Here is a 21,133-nt window from a genome sequence, read left to right on the forward strand (position 1 = left end):
GCTTAGAAACTAGCAATGTAAGTAGATTTTTTTCCCTAAATATTTCACTCACATCTGTAGACATGAAACAGATGTACCTAAACAGCTTCATTAACTATAACAGATAATAAAATATTGACAGCAACTTGGGATTCTATCTTAACTATTGCACATATCACAGTAATGTCTCAGAGGCCGTATTAGAAGATCCAGGAACGCAGCCGGCTGCTTACAAATTAATTCTATCTATTTTTTTCCCCACAAACAACATGGGCAAATGAAAAACAATCTTTCATTTTCCAGCTAAACCCAACTGACCAGTGCCAAAACACTAACAAAGAAATGAAACAAAACTATTCTTTATTTCCTGTCTCAGGAGCCATCTGCACATTTGCATGTCTGCCAAAAGCATTCTCGATTAGTTCAGCTATCCCAACTAGTCCCAACTAGCTTTCTCTGTTAAACATTTAGCACTCTTCCTAAGACATTTAAATAGCTGATTCAAAACACTTCTTGCGATGAACTGAAATCTGATCTTCCCTTTCTCCTGGAAGTGAAATACCCAGCGTGTTAAAGCTGCAAACTAAATCCTAACATAGTCAAACAAACCCAGCATTAACCACTTGAACTTCTGGTGTTAAGGTTCAAATTTGACTCAGAATTGTCAAGGGTAACCTTTTCTTACAAGGCTGCTTTAAACACATATAAGTGCAGTTCAAGACCGCATCTGGAATAAAAAAGCCAGCTTTCGAGTTTGATCTTACAGAGGCCCTACTAGCTGTCAACTCCTTATAACATTTTGATAAAAGAATTCAAGTAAGAGATAACCAAACTCTGCACTACTTGAATGAACTAGAGCTCAACTCTTCAACAAGCGTCTTGGATTCTGCAGCACTCTGACATGACGAACTGGAAATTCAGCCTCAATTCCATTTAATGTAAAGATAACAAAGGACTTTCAATTAATAATGAAAATATCACAGGGAAATAGAGTAGCTTTTGTGCCACTTATCTTGATATTGCATTGATTTTTTTTCAATACTATTTTGTCAATTTTGGGTGCATTACCTATAAATCTCTGCATAGACAAGGCGCCCCATAAGCTGCAAGAAACTGTTAGCAGCAGAGCAGAGAACAAATATGAGCTTTTGACACCTGGTGAGGTGTTAGAGGGTAGCTTGACATAAACACAATTACCTGGTTATTTCTGCCACAATGATGAGCAATCAAATCTGTTAAAACTGTTGAAATGGAAATTGCCTTCTTAAAGTTTCAGCATCTCACTACTTGGATGGCTGGATCAATTCACAGCTCTACTGGCTACTCTTAAGTAAGGCCACCTTCAGACTTAGGAGAAAATCATAAAAAAAATTAGTTACCACCCTTTAATTAAGGGCGCCTTTTTTAAAATTACAGAACTAAAGGAAGTCTCAGTAATTAGATATTTAACATACCCATACATGGGAATGCAATGCTTTCACAATGAAAGAGCATGCCTTGTTTACACTCATTTCAGTTTCAATTAGATCTAATTCTGCAAGCAAATTTCATGTTCTTAAAACTGATCATTAAGCAGTCATCTGGCATTTAACAAATGTTATGTAAGGTATAATTTTTTTTCTAAATACATTGCATACATTTTGTTAATACTAGTTACTGAAGGCTAATATAGCTTTGTTTTACCATCTTTAACCTGGATCTAACTCAACCATAGCGCAAAAGTGCCTCTTGTTCCAACTGTAATCCAATGAAAGTCAATGGATTCTTCCTAGATTAACAACGTGCTTTGAAATTCTTCAAAGCATCTGCTAGGCAGAACTGTGGACTTTTAAAGTAATTTGTACTGGAATTGCAAACAATAAAATAACATTTGTTTAGTTGACCACAGTTACTATGGGAAGAAGACAGAAAAAAAGTCTGAAAGAGCTGGAAACATATCCCTCCACTCAGAGCATCACAAGAATACACGATGACTTGGTATACCCAAGTTGTAACATCCAGCTCCAAAAGTATTCTTGGGAAAAAACATAGTACTGACTCTTGAAGACAAGGTAAATCCTCCTAAGGAGCTATAGCAAGAATATTACTATATTGGAAGAAATATGATCTGAGCCTAATGGCCAAAGGCTAAAGACGAGAGAGAAGAAAATTGCCTTCAGACTGGATTGTGATAAACTCCAGTGAGATCTTCTGAAGATGCTGTATATGAGAACCATATATCTCTCAGTAGATACATGGGAGCTGGACCTGTCAGAGAGAGTACATTGTTGTAAAACAGATAAATAGCAAGTCAGCTAAATACATACTTGAAACCTGCAGAACCACGGGGAAGAACTTGGACTTCCATACTAATGGAAGTATCTTGGACAGCTCAGGGAAAAGAATAATCAAGTAGGAAAATTAAATAAACTTAATATTTTCCACAGTTGCGAGATTTCGATGCATTCTTCTGCAGAAAACTTTCCAACTGTGAATGCCTATTTACATTAAAGTTGCACAAGTCAGAATTTCTGAGGCACAGAAAGTCTCAAGATGTAAAAGTCCTGGGAGGTCATAAAGGGCTCAGGAGACAAATGGAAATAACCGGCTTCTTCCAGCTGTAAACCTTCTGAGCCAAACTTCTATCTTGCCTTCTGAACCCAAAGGGCTAAACAGGCCAGTGCCTTGTTCTGGGGCTCTTGCTATCAGAAGAAAACTGGAACAGTCTCTTGAAGCCATTTAGGCAATGAAACAATCACTGCTGCTTTTAATATCTTCTTGCCCTAGGCAACCACCTGTTTCGCCTAGCATATATATTGCAGAATTGGCCCTGGCAGCAAAATGCAGTGGGTCAGGCAGTCTCAGTGTCACAAAAACAATGAGAGGAGATAGCACAGCTGCAGAAACCTGCCTGAGGCTCTCTGGCTTACAGGACTTTAAAGGAGTGTTTGCAGCACTGACAGTTACAGGCAGGCAGTTTTCCCACACAAAGCCATTAGAAAATGGTGTGTCCATGGCCAGTCCTGAGCCCCTCCCCAAAGAGCTTTTGCTGTATCAAGATTAAAGGAAGACGAGGCAGCTGGGGCTAATAAGTTGAAAATCAATGCAGCTAAAAAGAGAGTAAAAAAGAAAAAAAAATCCAAGCCCTGCAGAAGCTGAAACTTTCAGCTATGCCTCTTGCTGTGTAGAAACAGATTGTACAGTTGTCCTCGTTCTCCTTGGATTTGACCTCAGATTTAGGGAGATAAAAAATATAGATGATGTCTGAATTTCCTGTTTATTAAAAATGCATATAGTTTACATATATGCAGCTGTATGTATGCATATGGATACACCTGTGTTTTTGTGTTGACTACATTGGATCAGACCTTGCATGGTATTTTTAGGATTTGAGAGAAGTAGCACCTATGATTAGCGAGGTTATGAAATTTAATTACACCTTCTATGACCTGCCACAGGTTATGGTATGACAGCACAGACCCATTTCAGGGTATCTTCACACCTTCTCAGTGTTTCAGAGCTAATGATGACATACAGACTGGTAAACTTAACAACAGTCAGGAACATTCCTATGCATTAGAATGAGATCAGCTTTTCTGTAAAACTGTTTCGGGTAGACCTTGGCATGCTTTCAGCCTGTGTCAGCTAGCTCTGTCCCATAAAACTCAAAATCATCGTTTCCGTCTGGACATAGACTGTTCGTATCGCAGCTACTCCATTTTGGAGACCAAGAGATCTTACTAGCATATACACATGCCACTCTGAGCCAGTTGGCCTCAGTGCCAAGAAATGTTTCCAGACACACTCACTTTACTAGTATAGATGCAGCCAACTAGTTCAAATAAATAGAGATCTCACAGCATTATCACTGGCCTACTGTTGATCTGTTTCATGCACTCATGATTGACGGTTGAAATTCAGAAAAAGCAACATGAATGTCGACGACTGAACATACTCAATTGAATGTGAGGACCTGCACAGGCAGAGATCCACAAATGTGAACCCAAGGCAACATCTCCATTTCTCCTAAACTACTGGCTTTATGAACCTGAATTCACACTGCATCAGAAAGTTGTAAAGGAATAAATACAAAATTAAAAAGACATCTTCATTAACAAAGAAATGGCAATTCATAAAAAATGTTTTTACACTCAGCAACTTATTTGGATTATTCTGTTTTACATAGTAACTTGTTTGTGTACACCAATACATTCTGCTTTATAATTTTGTCTTAATGTGAGAAAATGAACTGTCACATTTCTCTGAGCAATATTCATTTACATACCCATATTTTAATCTTTCACAATATTAATTTAGGCTGTCATATTTTAATCTCTCTTGTTACTCCCCATCTCCTTTCTAATTACAAAACTGTCCACCTCATTGCAAAATTAACAATGCATAATTATTAGGCATTTTCATCTTGGTTCAGCAGAAATAAATTTTCTCCTTTAATGTATTTCTTTTCTTTGTAAGAGCAATGATGATTTATACATCAGACAGGATAGGCATTTATATGCAGAGCTTTTCAGTGGCTCTAATGAGAAAGATTTTTCTTTTCACTTTCTACTAACAAGGAAAAATCACCTGGACTGCGTTGGTTTAGAAACATTTCCCATGTAAGTTGCATTGAGAAAGAACAAGCATCAGACATACAAAAACATTATGAGGCGGTAGTGTTGTGCATTCTGGAAACCCGTAAGGAAAATCAGAAACTAAAATACTTTATAAATAAAGTACTGAGATTAATTTTGGAGAGAATGATGGAGGGTAAGGGGGAATGGTGCTCAGAGAAAAAAACAAGCAAAGAACTGCAGGATATCTGTGTCAGTCCAAGTGTAGAAAATGCCTTGAATTCCCAGTTAGCTTAGTAAACAGAGCATGTCGCTAGGCTAACAGATTGACTGACTGTCAGCTGGAAAATTATTCCCATAGTGAGTGATTTTGAGACCAACAAGGAAGGACAGAAAAGTCTGCAGGAAAACACTCCTAACCAAAAAAGGTGAGGAAAAGAAAATTGTGAGTAGAGACAAAGATTTGTATGGTTTCAGAACCAAAGGAAGTACCAGTGCATTTGAACCCGCTAAAGCATTGAAGTGCAAATTTTATTTTACTAGTTCTTCCTCTTACAAGCTGGATAGTATTCCTTAAAACAAAGCCCCTCTCAGTGACTTAGCTCCCTATTCTCACCTAGGATACATAGCAAATCTGCTTAGCGTTTATCTAATGCTAAAAGCATACTTACTCCCAATCAGGAAAGGGCAATCTTCAAGCACCAGATTTAGAACAGTGGCATTTTATTTTGTATGTAATGTGTTATATCGTTAGAAGGTCGCGTTATTCTCTTGATAGCATTCTATTTCATATAAAACTCCAAAGATAAACTGAGAGATTAATATACTTTAAAGACCAAGACCTTCAGCAAACATATCCACAACAGGGACATTACTACCTATTACAAGAGGAATATACTCATTATACTAGGGGTAGGATAAATATCCCTCTTTGTGTAGGGTTTTAGAAGACTCAAAAATCTTATTGTATGTTCTTGTTTCCCTTCCAAAGAAGAACGTAAGGCCTAGAATAAAAAAATATTGGTCTTGATCTTTGCCCACTGAGGGTGAGCTCAATGAATTCTCAGTGAAAACCATAATGAGTTCTGCTGACGCAGATGTGTTGTAAGTCAAACTTTCTCTGCTTATGAATTTCCTCATAACGAGATTTTCCTAGCTGACATGACATCTATAGGGCAGAACACTAACAGAACAGTGTCATCCTTTTTTATAGGTTATTTCACATAGCTTCCCAAAAATTGTAACAGATGAAAAGTATTTACTTTTGCCATCTGCAATCAAATCAACCGATTTGATCTAAAGCTTGCCCAAGTTAGGGAAAAAGCTTTAATCAGGCTTTGACTCACTTTCTAAATGTGGCTGAGATGTTTTATAGCTATTTCCAGAAACCAAACCTTCACTATAAATCAGCACAGCATATTACCTGCTCAGCTTCATACATGCACATGTGTTTCCTTGACTTGTTAAAAAAAGCTATTCTGCCTTATTATAAAAGCTAACTCCACATTTTCTTCTCTGAGTCTTTTCAGAAATAGGCTAAAAGCATAAGAAAACATCTTCCACTTATTTTATTCTCTTTCCATCATTAATTAATGGAACAAATATATTATCATACTTAAAATACACTCTGAAACTGTGATTTTAATATACTTTATTGAAAAAGTACACAGTTTTAAATTGTTTTCAATGGGACAAAGCAATGGTCACCTCTATTTACCAAGTCCTTTTTTGATGAATCATGACTACTATATGCCAAATTCACATCTGCATGACTTGCAAAGTAAAAAGATAAATCTTTTTTCAACATATCTTTAGGAATTTATATCACCAACAGTTTAAAATAATGAAATGCTGATGCTCTGACTATATTTCATGTCCTCTATGTTGCACCATTTCCCAGATCACAGTTTATCCATGTATTAGCATGCCAATTGAACACATCAGTCAATGTCACCTTGAGAAAATTGTCAATAGCAGAGGAAGAAGAACAAGAGGAGGTTTAGCACTAAGGCCTGAGACCCCACCACATTCTCTTGCATTTTCCTAAAGAAAGAAAAAACAAAGGAAAATAAATGCAAGCCATTGCATTCAATTATGATACATGATTATTTACCAAACTACGTGGGCAGAAGAGGATTGGTGCAAACAACAAACCCCATGAACTAAATACATTCAGGCAGTAATACAGGTACATGTTTTCATTTGAACAAGTTTAGATTGTAGACTGAAAGTGAACATGATCAACAAGCATTACACAATCCCCTCCATGCCATATTTTAGGTCTCATTCTACATTGCATTACACCATTGAAGGCATGTTACTCCAGAGTAAAACGGATGTCTATGAACATATACTATACAAGCCACTGTAATCACGTCCTGGTCTCTTATCAGATCTCCTTGGCACTATACAAATAAGAGTATTATGCAGAACACAGAGTAGTAAATACGTGTAGAGATCCCTCCCAAGCAATACTATGTGTAAACATAATGACTATAGCATGAAAGTTGAGATACTGAAGCTAGTTACTGAAAAAAAACATTAACAGCACGAAGTTACCAACTATCTCTAATGAGGAATCTTGTGGTTAGTGGTTGAGCCAGAGTAAGTTCTCAGATATTCCTGGCTGCCAGTCTGTGCTCACATCCTACCACGTTCTCTTATAGGATACAAAACAGTCTACAAAAGCAGGAAGTCAAGACATTGTCTACAGGAGTACTGGAACGATTTGCAGGACTTACAGTGTCACTCACTTCCCCTACTACTGTGTTCTGAGTGTTTAGAATATTTCCTGATGTTTCATCTTAGAAGACAGTTTTCCTATTTATTCTTTTAAAGAAATAAAATGTCTACCAGAGTCTAAAAGAAAGGAAAAGTACATAGAAACTTACTTCAGGGTGAAATCCGTGACAAGATTCTGGGCGTCGTCTTATCTTCTGAGATTTTAAACGTTCACATTTAAGGGATTCATTATGTACAAAGTAGTTAAGGAGAGATCTTCCGAGCATTGCATTTTAATGTTCTGAGTTTATGTGAGTGTTTTGAAATGAATATAGTGAAAATCTTTCAGCTCCTTCTTTCCTCTCTATCAGAAACCCAAGGTGATATGTATGGTCAACACAAGAAAAAGAAGGTAATTCTAGAGCTTTCCCCTCAGTGATCCATAGTTTAGACAGTATCATTTGCACTTACACTGCTAACCTGTCTTTCCATAGTAAATCTGCAATAAAAGCACACTGCAGGCTACTTTTGATAAATACCAACTTATGTAAGAAAACAAATCCTGAACTACAGAACGGCACAAAATAAAAAGTGGGGCAACTAAAAATCAAGTGATATATTTACTTTGCTACATTTTTATATTTTTGGAAAGAAGGATTCTGAAACATTTTCAATAATCCAGTCCAAATCTAAAATAAAAAGATATCTATATTGTAAGGAGTTTTATAAGTTCCAATATCAGGACCTGCATTCTCATAAGGAAATTACATACTTAGGGCCTAATTTGAAAGATGTTCAGCTATCTAAAGATGACTACGACCTTATGAGACTTAAAGATGCACATAAGTGTGTTTGCTTAATTTGTATCGGCTGTTAAAAAAAAAAAGTTAATTCTCCTTGAAAATAGGTAAGAATGCATTCTCAGCTGGCTTAATTTCCAACAGCCCCAGCACTTTAAAATGGATTATGATACGTTCTTAAGTCATGTAATGCAAGTTTTACATAATAAGAAATTTTTCAATATTTGAAAATTTCTGACAACTTTGCAAATAAAAGGATATACCTTATTTCTATAGGTGCCATGGTAATTGGTGGGACAGAATCACAGAAGCATTCATTATCTACTACCACCATGAAGAGATTGCTGCTTGGGATTTGCTGGATAACAAAAGACCTGTAAATTAAAAAGAAATCAAATAATGGTGACATTATCTGTATTTCTGAGCAACAGGTTTTGTTAGGGTTTTTTGAACTTGTCAACAACACCCGTATTATAGTCATAACTATAATTGACTTTATATATCATACTATATCTCCATGCCTTGTAGAAGTAGAGGGTCTTGGGCAATGCTTCCCTCAGTTCACAGAATATGGTTGTCCATTTTGAGATGTACATGATGAAAGATACACAGGTGAAGCAGAACGGATAGGCTTATACTGCTGATACATTAATGCGGAGACTGGGACACAAGTGAATTACCAAGGAGTTTATTAGATTTTTCTTTTTCAGATTTCAATACTGCATCTCTGCTCTATTATGAATACCTAGCTATGTATTTATGATCTGGAATTTTCAAGTACACATGAAACCGACCTGCAAAAATAACGAAGGTTCTTCTGCAGCCACTGAGCGATAACTCACAGTCCCAAACTTTAGCCTCTACAATCACATTAGGGCATTTATTCACTCTGGGTCTTGCTTGAAGCAACACGAACTACTGAGAAAGATCTCAGCTTTCATCTGTCCTCTTGAGAGTCATTTTATTACTGAGCCAACAAAACAGAGATTAAGCCTCAAAATCTTCCTAAGTGAGGAGATTTATTTCAGAATAATGACTACTATATGGTACAAATATGGTGATAACTCAGCACCACATTCAAATTAAGACAAAGTAGGCAACTCAAAAGGAGAGCGAGAAATAAAGACATTGCTTCTAAGAAAGAAAGCACCCAGGGGAGACCAGGAAAGGATCCTGTAGGCACTATTCAATGATCCACGTAGTTACAATAAGCTGAACTTTCAAGCACATACCAAAGAGAAAAGGGGGAGGAGGCAGAGCCAAATAGGCACTGTTTAGCCTTTTCTTTGAAATTCAGGACACAAGACAAAGAAAGGCTTTAAGGCTCGGACCCAATTCTTGATAAATTTTTAAAACAATCTGTCAGAATTTATATATCATATCAATAGAATATCTGCCATATCAAATATCATTCAAACCTGGCAATTCCAGGAATTAGGTGTTTTTCAGTGTGGTATGCTGGTAAATGTACAGAACATTAAGTGAGGGTTTGAGCACCGAGATGTGGAGAAAAACATATTTTTCCTCAGACATCTTTATTTAAAATACATATTGTCTTACTAAAATAACTCCCTGCTTTTTCCAAAGATCACAGAAGATGAAATAGTGGAGGGGGCAGCGAATATCCAAACCTAGCTTCAGAAAAAAACTTTGGAAAACTTACTATAAAAATATTGCCAACGGAAAGATTAAACACTTTTCAGTATTTTTTAAACTTACTGAACCTCCATTAAAATTACACTTAGAGTGATCTGCAATATGTTAGCTTTATGTTTATACATGAAATATACATTTATGGCATAATGTAAAAGGCTGAACTTTATAAATGTACCTACCAAACAGCTGGAGCATGTAGCAACACTGACATCATTGTAATGGAGCATCTGTGGCTTTGTGGATTTGTGTGTGGGAGAAATGGGGCCAATAAAAGGAAAGGAGGGAAAATCTTTAACAGACAATAACACCAAAATTATATTGCATGAATTTCTCAAAACAGTTATGAATAAATCAAACCCTAAAGGACAGAAAAAAATTAATTTTATTCCCAGAAATTGGCACAATTTGGATTTTGTGCAGTCTGAAACTTATATTTATTGTGTCTTTAAAACTAGCTCAGAAAAGGACCTGAAGGGCATAAAGTGTTGGAACAATTAACGGGATGCTAAATGATTCATTCCTCTTTTTGATGAGAAGTGAATAATCACTCTTCTGTTGTACCTACGGACACCAAGTCCTTTTGTGATAGCCCCTTTTTGTGGCCCCAGGTGAATACTGAAGCCTGTGAGAAAGCATGTATCATATAGCCAGGCTTAAAGATGCCATTTCGTGAAAGGTGGGCACATTTCCCATTTCATTTCTTCTTTCACCCACTTCTCTGGGGTGGCATAAGGGCTGTACAGTATAGGCTATTGCTTCCCCAAAGAAGAGAGGGGGGAAAAAAAACCTAAAAAACATTTGGGAGCTTTCCCTATCACTTCACCTAGCTGGAATGAAAAAAGAAAGCACTTTAACCCAGAAGAAAGTTTCCGCTACAGAACTATGATGCTGAGTAAATTACTATATGGCTTCTCTGACAAAATAGGCAAAAACTACAAAGGTTTGTAGGAATTAAGTGATACAGAAAATTTTGCTAGACCTGGTAATTTGGGGAATGCAGTATATGTATGGATTGATGGAAATTATGAATTAAAGGAACTGCAAAGAGCAATATATTAGGTTAAGTCAAAAAAAAGTTTTCTGCTTTATGAATTATATGACAGATATTGACTACACTGGTTCAGTTTACCAAACAGTGAATTTTCTTACAAATCTACAGTCTGTTTATCTATTGCAGATGTTTGTGAAGTGTCTAACCTTATGGTGACTGCCCCAGAACATGTGACTGTCATCTAAAGAGCCATAAAAAGATGAAACTTTTGGCTCACTGCAGCATTTTTTCCCATAGTGCACAATAGTAACTAATATTTTGCAAAGTGGAACTAGCTTCTCATCTACCATACAAGAGGTAAATTAAAAAGAAAATGTTATCTTCCACAAGCATTAAATGAATGTTTTCCCTTTCACAATTCTAAAACATCATCTTGAAATGAAGTTGTAAAGCCAAGTGCATGTCCTCACCAGTCATTGACTTGTAAGGTCACAAGCAAAGGATTAACATATCAACAAGTGAAGACAGAGGATTGAAGAGACAGATCGAGTTGAGCTAATAATTAAGGGCAAAAAAAAAATTATGTCCAGTTTAGCTTTCTTTTCTATTAATAGAATGTGCACAAGCAAATTATACTTCTTTCAGCTGCTGTAATTTAAGATCATTTCGCAGTCATGAGGTATTCTTACCCTCACTAGATGAATGGCAAAGAAGTTTCTGCCAGTCATAACCACTGCAGTTGCTCTGTGACTATTCAGACAATTCACATGGCACTGCTTCCATGCCCAAACTGGATAAAGCACACAATCATCCCAGCAGCAGGTCTTCTGTTTGAGTTCAACTTTCAGTTTCCATGGTGACATGCATATGCGTCTTTGAAATTCATTTTGAGTGAATGTTCATGCCAGTAAGTCTCGGGAACTGAACATTCACAGAAAACAAAAGGTGCATAAACACAGTCACAACAAAGTCTTTCAAATACTGAAATATTCCACCAAAATGTTTCATTGTGTATGCCAAGATTCAGTTGCAAGGGAGAAAAACCTCTAGCAAAACAGCTTCCATGACTGCAGTAGGAAATAAAGTTGCTGACAAAGTAGTGAAAATGGTCTTGTCTTTTAAGTGAGCTCCACTGTGAGTCTCTAAAGTTTAAAATAAATAAGCATTTCTGAACGCCTGCTGGCTTACGCTGTCATTTGTGTCACTGGCAACATGGGAGACAACTCTCAGGGACAGAGTAAGGGTTTTTATTGAACACTATTGCTGGTTAAACAATCAAAAGAAAGCCTATGTTTAATAGCTTATGTTTAATATTTATGGAGAATGTTTCACGTTTAAAGGGTAAAGCTCTTTTTGTGTTAAGTAGTGTAAATCTTTTGATTTGAACCTTTTTCTTTTACACCAGTATCATCACCATCGTTTGATAGTGACAGCACAGAAAAAGCCTTGCATATGTCTCCATATATAAAATGGAATAAACTGTTGGGGTTCCTGTTATGCTGAAGCCACACTGAGTCAATAAGAACCTTATTAATAACTTCTCCTCCATCTTTCATCCACTGAGGAACCACTTTGGTTTATTTGATGTGCAGGTTCAGAGGCTTAAAACAGACCTGAACACAAACTGCTTCTTCACTTTGCAGGGAAGGTGAGGAAGGAAGAAATTTAATACTTGAAAGGGGTAGAGAGAGAAGGAGGAAGAAAATCTAGTCATGCCAAACTTTTGTTAATGAAGAAAAAATAAGAACAGAGAGAAAATTTGTAAGAAAGTTATATTTTGAGTCAGAGCATTATACAACACTTCTCTCATGTTGCACACGCTTTATCTGTTTCTTTCTAACCTATTTCTGTATCGGCCCATATAAAAACATCTGCACAAATATCATACAAATTGATTTGGAAAAAAACCCCAGCTTCATGTTTTACTTGGAAATAGTAAATATTTGCTCAAAAATGCAAGTATTTATTAATCCGTTCCTTTTAAATTAATTTTTCATTGTGGAATGAAACAGGAAAAGACTTGGAATTCAAGTACTGCTGCATTCATAATTATATTTGCTGAAGTCATGCTTATGAAGGCATGATAAGAAAGCGCGCTTTTAATGTGTGTCTGGTGGCTAAATGACTCTTCCCACAGAGAACAAGTTCTTTCTAATTTCTTAAGATAGCCTACAATTTGGAAAGCTATCATAACAGGACTTCAATACAAATCTTGGAGGGCAGTCACACCAGCCGCTTTTATGCATGTAACTCAGGTTCCTACATTAGAAGGCTAATCACCTCCAACTCCGAACAGAGTACATGCAGAGACACAGACTATTCAAGGATAATTCAGAGCAGGAGCTTGGCTTCGGTGATCTGAATCACCCTCTGCAGGAGGGTCTTTCTCTCTCTTTAATGGCTGAATAGTGAGCCTGCAGAGAAATGCATCCTGAACAGGGTGAAATGTGATGCCTAAGGCTAAGTGCAGACTACAACACCTGTTCTAAAAGAGCCAGCACACTACATTCAAACCTGGTTTTTTTCCAATTTGAATCTCTTCCTTTTGCTTGTATATATAAAAGTTTTCATACAGTTATAATATATATTATATTGTTATCATAATAATTTCTTCCACAGACAATGTTTAAAAAAACCCAACAAACTAACCTAATTTCAAAAGTGTCAGTTCTTTTTCTTATTATAAGAATTACTTTATCCTGTAAGGAGGAATAATCAGAAGATATATTCAGGGCAGTAGAGTAGTAGGGACTGAGCTGACACTACCCCTGCTGCACTGCCCTCTTTCCATACCATGTGCTTCTTTCTCTTCCTTTCATCTTCCAGCCTCTAAATCTCTGGGGTGGCAAAGTATCAGTAAGGCAACTGGGAGAGGGACAAACCTCCATGGAAAGGCGGGAGATGTTCCAAGATGGGGGGAAAGGGTAGGGATGACAGGACAAGCAGTGTTGGTGCCCTGTGGGAAAGGGACAGAGGGAAGAAGGTTATTAGTTGCCGCATCAGGTGGCTTTGTTGTGGGGCCTCTGCAGCTTTTTGGGTTTTGGAGCATCTCCCACATTGATGAAAACAGGCACAGAAGTAGCAAGGCAGAGCTAGACCCTTTTTTCTTCCTGGCTGCTGTAGTCATGAGGCTGCTATATCTCCTGAAGTAAGAAGACCAGTTTACTGACCAACTTGAAGATCATGACCTTCTATAAGTCATTTACTTCCTTGCTTAATGTAGGTCATTGCTTCACTACAACTACCTGAATCATAAGGTGCAAAATCTGTATGTGGTAGGCTTAACATCTTGCCTCTGAAATGCTGCTGGCTTCAACTTGCCTAACATAGCTGGACCCTTAACAGGCAAAGCTAAGGTAATTCAATTTCAAACATGCAAGAAACGTGTCTTGTCCAGCTAAGCAAACTTAACCTTTAAGTTGTTTACTCTCTACTATTTGACTACAACATCTGCTATTAAAGGAAATCGATATTACTGTTAAACAGCTTAGTCTCTGTATTTCCATGCAGGAGAGAGAATCCATTTCCTTGTCCACTGATGTAAAGTTTTGGACAGGATATAAACTGAACACAGACCTGAGGTTTTGCTACTAATAAGCAGCCACTTACGTAGCCCCAGAAACACCCAATCTTAAGGAAATGTGTTGAATGCAACATATTTTGTATGGGACTGAGGATGGGCCAGACAGCCGTAGAGAGGACACAGTCATATTAGACTGTTCAGACTGAGGATCCCAAATACCATCATTTATTGGTCACTTGCACTGACCTATTTTCCTTTTCCTGGCTTACAACCATGCTGCCATTAGCTGGTGGGCAGTGACACCGCTACACGACTTGTTTCAACAACAAAGAATAGTACTAAACCTCCTAACAGCATTCACAAATCTCTGATTTTCAGATCCATTTTCCCCTTCTTTCTTCAGATAGTTGCAAAGGTTGCAAAGTGTTTGAGGGAACAAAATGAATGACAAGCAGCACGGGTGCTTACAGGGTAAGACTACACTAGAGGAACCAAAAAATTTAGAGAAAACATCTTTGCATTATCCACAGAATGGGAGATATTTCTTTGTAATTTGAGGATGATTTGAGCACAGCACCAACATTAAAAGCAATTCAACTTGTTTAAAAACAATGCTGTATGTTTCTAGTTAAAACTTAATTCTTGTATTCTCACAGAAATGCTGCATTATGGTGCTTTGTTTTAAAACATGCTTGTTCATATGTAAGAATTATTGATCTATATGGTGTATTTTACAAACAATATACATTTTTTTAATGTTACAAAAATATGTTGCTATTATATCTGTGCTCATGACAACAGATGCTATGCAGTAGAATATGTGGTCACGATAAACACATGGCTTAGGCGGGATATTAATCCTATAAACATTTAAATGGCTGTTCAGATTCATCTTTAATTTCATGTTCAGGAGCTTTAACAGCCTGATTCAAGGGGAAAAAAAAAATCCATATGGGTATTTTTCATTTGTTTCTGTAATGAACGTGGGAACACTTTAATAATATTGTTTAATGTTACATTGATGACTGTGGGACTTACATTCAAATTATGAGTAGAATAATATCTAATTTTTGTGTTAGCATGTCAATCATTTTTAGGAGGCAATAGAAAAGATCTTTTAGCTACCAGTTGTTTTGTCCATGCAGATGAATCCTACAAAGCATGAAAGAATTTCACTGTGAGTAGTTTGAACTGAAATAAACTGAGGGCAATATTTTCCAATTGGCAACCTAAACACATGCACAGAGATGTGAAAAAGTAGTCTGAATTTCCACGGTACTCAACTCAGATAGCCCCCACTGGGCGCTCCGATGCTTGAGCATCTCTGTAAATTCAGCCATTTCCCTCCAGGCCTTTCAGCGTATTTTTTGAGTGCAAACCTGCATTAATGAAGTTGGAGTATTTGGGGTTAAGATTAGTCGTTACTTTGGGATTACATTTCATATCTGTCCAATTTGATCTTTCCTATTTTTTGGAGAAAGAAAAACCATACCAGCACCAGGGTACAGTAAATGGAAAATATTGTGCACTCTGCACTCAAATATGTGTTACTCACATAACTGTTGGTTGCAAACATTCAACCCTAATGGTCTGGAACAAACTTTAAGCATTCAACTGAAGTGCAGATATCCGCTGTGCTGTTTCCCAACTCCTATCATGTGCTTTCCAGGCTGCTGGCTACATTTCCAACCCACATTTCTCTCACTTATCACATTTTTTAAATGAATGAATGAAATGTTTATATCACAGTCAAATTGGGCTACTTGGTTTTTTTTCAAATAAATGATGATAGAGAATGGAATATCTTTAATGCAATTTATAAAAATAACATATATGCCAATAACAACATTTCTGAGAGCTGGAGCAGTTAAAGTATATGAAAAAAAGCAGCTAGTGGTTCTTTCATATAAAAAGAGAGAGATAAACTCTCAGCCTCAGGCCTGCAACCTGACCCCATGCTAGCAAAATACTGCTACCACATACAGCCTGACTGACTTCAGCACAATTTGGTGTCAGTATAAACATACCTACTCAAAGCAAAGTTTAAAATCAAGGATTTGAATGAACAATATCATCCTCACCGTTCTTGTGTCTGGTGAGGGCTTGCAACCCCAGAGAGATGTGGCATGGTTGGCAACCACTTTGTTTCAGATAGGAAACCCCAGAAGTGCCATTCCTCTTTCATTATCAATCAGGGGATGCTTTCTCAAATAACTGATGCTCAGATAAGAGTAGCTTACCAACTGCATATTAGAAATGTTACAAACGTCCAAAAGCTTTGAGTATACAGAATTTAGGATAAAAAAAGTACTTTGTGTAATGAGGAATTTGACAATGCTCCTGAGCTTTCTAGTCCAGCCTCCCACCCTTACGAGGACGTTAAGATAATGGAGAGTTTCAGATCACTAGGTTTAAAATGGACTGCAAAAGTTTTGCAAAGAAACCAAGCTCAGAAATTCCACAAACTTTAAATACGAGTCAAGGTTCATACCCCTAAACAAACCTGAGCTGAGAGTGTGGCATAAGTGGGTCTCCATAAGCAGAGTGGGTACCTGATTCTATGATAAACTGCTCCCAATGAACAACAGAGGAGATACAGTAATCGGCACAAAGCAAATCATATCAGAGGTCTCTTAAAGTTTGGACTTTGCTTTTTGACAGTGGCACCTGGTTAGCAGGATGATGATAGGGAGGTCAGAGAAGTTATCCAGACCGGAAAATGCAGTTCTACTCTAGCATGTTAGCCGACGTGTTTTTAGCAGAGTTTTTTTAGCCCTACTTAAGTAGCTGTGGTTTGTATTGAGGGACATCTCAGATAACGTTTTTAAAGTATTAGATGGTGTCTAAGCTAGATTCTAAATATAATTTAAAGATTAAAAAGTAGATTTCCTCTGATTTAGGAAGGCTTACAAATATCACATGACATTGTAAAAGTAACTTTTGAATTGCATGAATTGATTACTATTCTTTTCCACAGATTTAGGTCTAGTCTAATCTACAAAGCTGATACGGCCCTAGCAAAGTGCGATGCAACACAAACCAAAGGATAAAAAGCAGGGATGATCAGGAGATTCACATCAAAAGTGTAGTAAATCCTAGAACCAAGTGCTCATCGGATGTGCCCCCAGTGTGCTTTGCAAGCATGTTGTTAATTTATTTCTGCCAATATAAACTTTAGCAATGATTGAGAAAAGCACATCTGAAAGAATTAAGTACACTGCATGTCATCTTCTCCATAGTTAGTTAAAACTCTATAATATTTTAGGTAATATATAAAAGTTCCCTGCATGGCACTCAAATCTTAAGATTCATGTTGTTTTTCCAAGTTAAAGGCTATTAAATATCTATTAAGCTCTCAAATCCTTTATAAAGAGAAGTGCTAAATGTACAGATGCCTAAGTCGTGTTTGCATTGTTTTTCATCAATCAGACTATAATATAATATTAATATATTATAAATGGAAATTAATTTCCTAGTGATAGCAATTCTTCATGAGTGTGCCTGGCTTTAAAAATTCACTGCAATGTTTTCCAATTTTAATAAGTTTTCCCATTCTAAGCCATCTTTGATCAGCTCAATATATTATGGCATTCATACAACTTTTTAAATCTCCTGTCATTACAAAGCATCCTTTCATTATGTCAGCTACTATCTATCATTTGGTTAATATTTATAACTGCTTGTTTAAAATGTAAAATTATGTTAAGTTTTCAGTAGTGGTAATATTTATATTTTATAGCACTACTGAGCTTAACTATGAAGAATGAATGGATGGAGATCACCACCTTCCCACGCAGAAGTTTTATTTATAAACTTCTAAAGCAGTTCAGCTCTAGGCTTATTTGGAAGACACAAGTAGGAAAGTGGGGAGTTAAGAGAGAGAGCACATCTCATCCTACTTGTCAGAAAAAAACCTACAGTGAAACTAATCACAACATTAATAGACCAAATTGCTAGGAAGCTGACCCATGTATCTCCAAGATTTTACAGTACTTACAGATGGACCACATGGACAGTGCTATGAAGTCTCCTAACGAAAAAGTTGCACACATCTGCAAGAAAAGACCACTGTACATTTCCTCATCTTTCTCTTCCTTCTATAGAGTCCCAGCCTCATTCAATATGTATTCCTTGCCATTAAAAATGCCCTTTGAAAAAGATTACTATGGTCAGAATTTTTTTACATTAAATATACTTTTTTCTCCTTTGATCCACAGTGATTCTTTCATTTTTTATGACGATTTTTTTAGGTTTTTTATGATGATTACAATGCCAAACAAATTGAGAGAGAGAATCTGAATACAGATTTGCATGGTTTTGTCAACGAAATAAACAAACTCCAAGGTTTTGATTTTTTGGGGAACACTGACATAGAAACTGAGAATAATAATGAAAGACTATTTTCAATGTAAGGTGACATTCTGTGTATAAGCAGCTACAATACTCGCTGAATTCAACCAGCACACTAAAAAAGTTCTGAAACAAAAAAGTATTATTGAAAATCTTTATCTATTTAAAAACAAAAAAAAACAAGCAAACAAAAAAACCCCTTGAAAACTGTCCAAAGGATTGTTAAACTAATGACTGGCAGGCACAGACCTGCCTAGTAACTTATATATGTTTTTCCCTATTATTTCATATACCTATTTTCTTAAATGAAAACAGTAATTTACAGTGTTTCCTGAACTGTTCATTCAAAATATACATTATCAAAGGGTAGAGTTAAATTACCCATACAGTGACTTTAAATTGCACCTGCGTGACAAACATTATAATCACTGTTGCCTTTGGAGTGAAGAGGAAGTTACTCAGCATACAATTGGAGATGTGTGGGTAACACACAATATAGGATTTTAAACTAAGTATAAAGACCTTTAATAAACAATTCTAGCAGTTTAAGTTGCATAATTTGATACTTTTTACAAGAAAAGAACAGGAAAAAAAATCTTTTGGGATGTTCTAGAGTTTTGGGGGTTTGGCTACCCTAAGTTTCTACCAATACTTCTGATGCCGCAAATATAAAGACTTTTTAACACTTATAAGTATTCTGCAAGTCTAGAAGATCTGATATTCGAAACAGAGATGCAAGATGACTCTGTAGACTAAGATTTTGATTCCTGAGACTTCAACAATTAACTACCGAGGTATGCAAAATACGGAGTTTCCCTTGAAGATACTCCTTGACTTCCATGCATGTCTAAGCAAGCTCTCAGAGATTAAGACCTGTTCGACATGCCAAGATCAGCAGTGAGCACTTGGGCTATAGCACACCTGTGACTCAACATGGGCATAGGTCAAAACCATTTATGTGCATGGTATCACATGTGTACTTGGCATGGTTGCTGAAAAAGCAAGCATGTAAAAACATACAGTCTAAACAACGTATGGCGAAATATAGAGAACATTTGGTTTTCTTCAGGGTCTTATAAGATGGATACAGTAAAATCAATACAACCCAAAATATCTTCTAGAAGACTGACTATAATTTACTGCCCACACTACTCCAGGAAATCTACAGGGATATTCTGATGTACATAGACAGAACTCCAAACGAGAAGAAATTGGCCCTTGATGCTTTGCTTGTTTTATGTGGCAAGCTGATTTGTTTAGAAGTAAACTAACTACATCTGAAAAGGCAAATGATTATTTATTTCGTGGGAAATTGAACTGCGTATTTATTTACACATTTTAAACACGATCAAGTGCAGCACTTTGGCAAGCTTCTACTGAGAAAGAAATGCAGAAATGTTTTAGCAAATGGTGGTATGTCTCAAGATTAAGTGGTTTTTAAAAACCATTACCATTTTAACGTCTGCACTATTCCTGACACTAATATACTCATGCCCTGAACAATCTGAATCTAATTTGTATTGTTATTTATCTGTTACTGCCAAATAAGCACATTCAGTGGACAAGTCTGAAATTTGCCATTATATATCCACATGAAGGTTTCAGTGTCATCCTGAACTACAATTCCACTGCCATTTACCTCTTTTTATTGACAATGAACAGCACACAATGCCCAGTCTATAAGAAAGCAAAAGAAGGCATTTGGTTTATTGATGATTTTCCCTGTTAAGTAATTCTCTGCTTACCTAACGCTCCAATGGGCCAAATATATAATAGATGGGACAGTGTTTAATCAAATAAGTAGTTCCTATCAATTTAACAGGCAACTTACATGTGATATACAACAAAGGAAATGGAACACTTACATTCATCTTGCATAATTAAAACACACACATAAGTCTTTCCCAGGGTTAGGATGATTGTAGCTACATACTTCCTTGCTTCCCTAGTGAAAATATGGCTTTCTCATATTTACTTTTCTCTTTATTTTGTGTCTTAAGACTGCGCACAAAGAATCAACGGGGAACAAAACAGTTTCTTTGGGTTTTTGGTATTGACCTTGTGGACCCATGAGTGCTGCAATTAAAAGAGAAGGGGGCTTTGCTCCCTGGGTCACTGGAAGTAAGGCCAGATTTTTGATCTGCATCCAAGTCCAGTATGTCATCACACATGAACAGGAGAGGTTAAAAGGGCAGATTTTTTAAGCATTTGACTGTGCAACTGCTGCCTGATTTGTATACCCATAGTTTCTACGGTTGAACATGCAAATTTGGCAACTATGTACTCAAATGGTTCCTTGCAATTTTGAAATTTTAAAATATATACTTAATGTATAAATAGTCAGATGAGTAAGTTGCTGTGCCTACAGAAGACCTATATCCACACTCATAGCAGCCTGAGTTAATGCTGAAATTAATAGTATTTTCCTAAATGAAGCTAAATGAAAACATCCAAATTTTCATGCAAAAAATGCGATTTGCAATTAGAGAAAACTTTTTTTGTTTGTTCTACAAACAGATGAGTGGATATACTAAAAAGATCAGGTAACTTTCTTTGGTCA

General features: G+C 36.6%; 1 protein-coding gene across 1 annotated transcript in view; it reads right to left on the bottom strand.

Moving 5' to 3' along the window:
* Positions 1-6,482: 6,482 nt before the first annotated feature.
* Positions 6,483-21,133, bottom strand: part of CACNA2D3 (calcium channel, voltage-dependent, alpha 2/delta subunit 3) — a 481,287-nt gene continuing 466,636 nt past the window's right edge. Inside the window, exons 37-39 of the mRNA XM_009334218.1 lie at positions 8,315-8,427; positions 7,424-7,506; positions 6,483-6,575 (exon numbers count right to left, since the gene is read on the bottom strand). Coding sequence (XP_009332493.1) covers positions 6,483-6,575; positions 7,424-7,506; positions 8,315-8,427 — 289 coding nt within the window. The remainder of the gene's footprint in view (positions 6,576-7,423; positions 7,507-8,314; positions 8,428-21,133) is intronic.

The sequence above is a fragment of the Pygoscelis adeliae genome, unplaced genomic scaffold (assembly GCF_000699105.1).
Source record: "Pygoscelis adeliae isolate BGI_AS28 unplaced genomic scaffold, ASM69910v1 Scaffold411, whole genome shotgun sequence".
NCBI lineage: Eukaryota > Metazoa > Chordata > Aves > Sphenisciformes > Spheniscidae > Pygoscelis > Pygoscelis adeliae.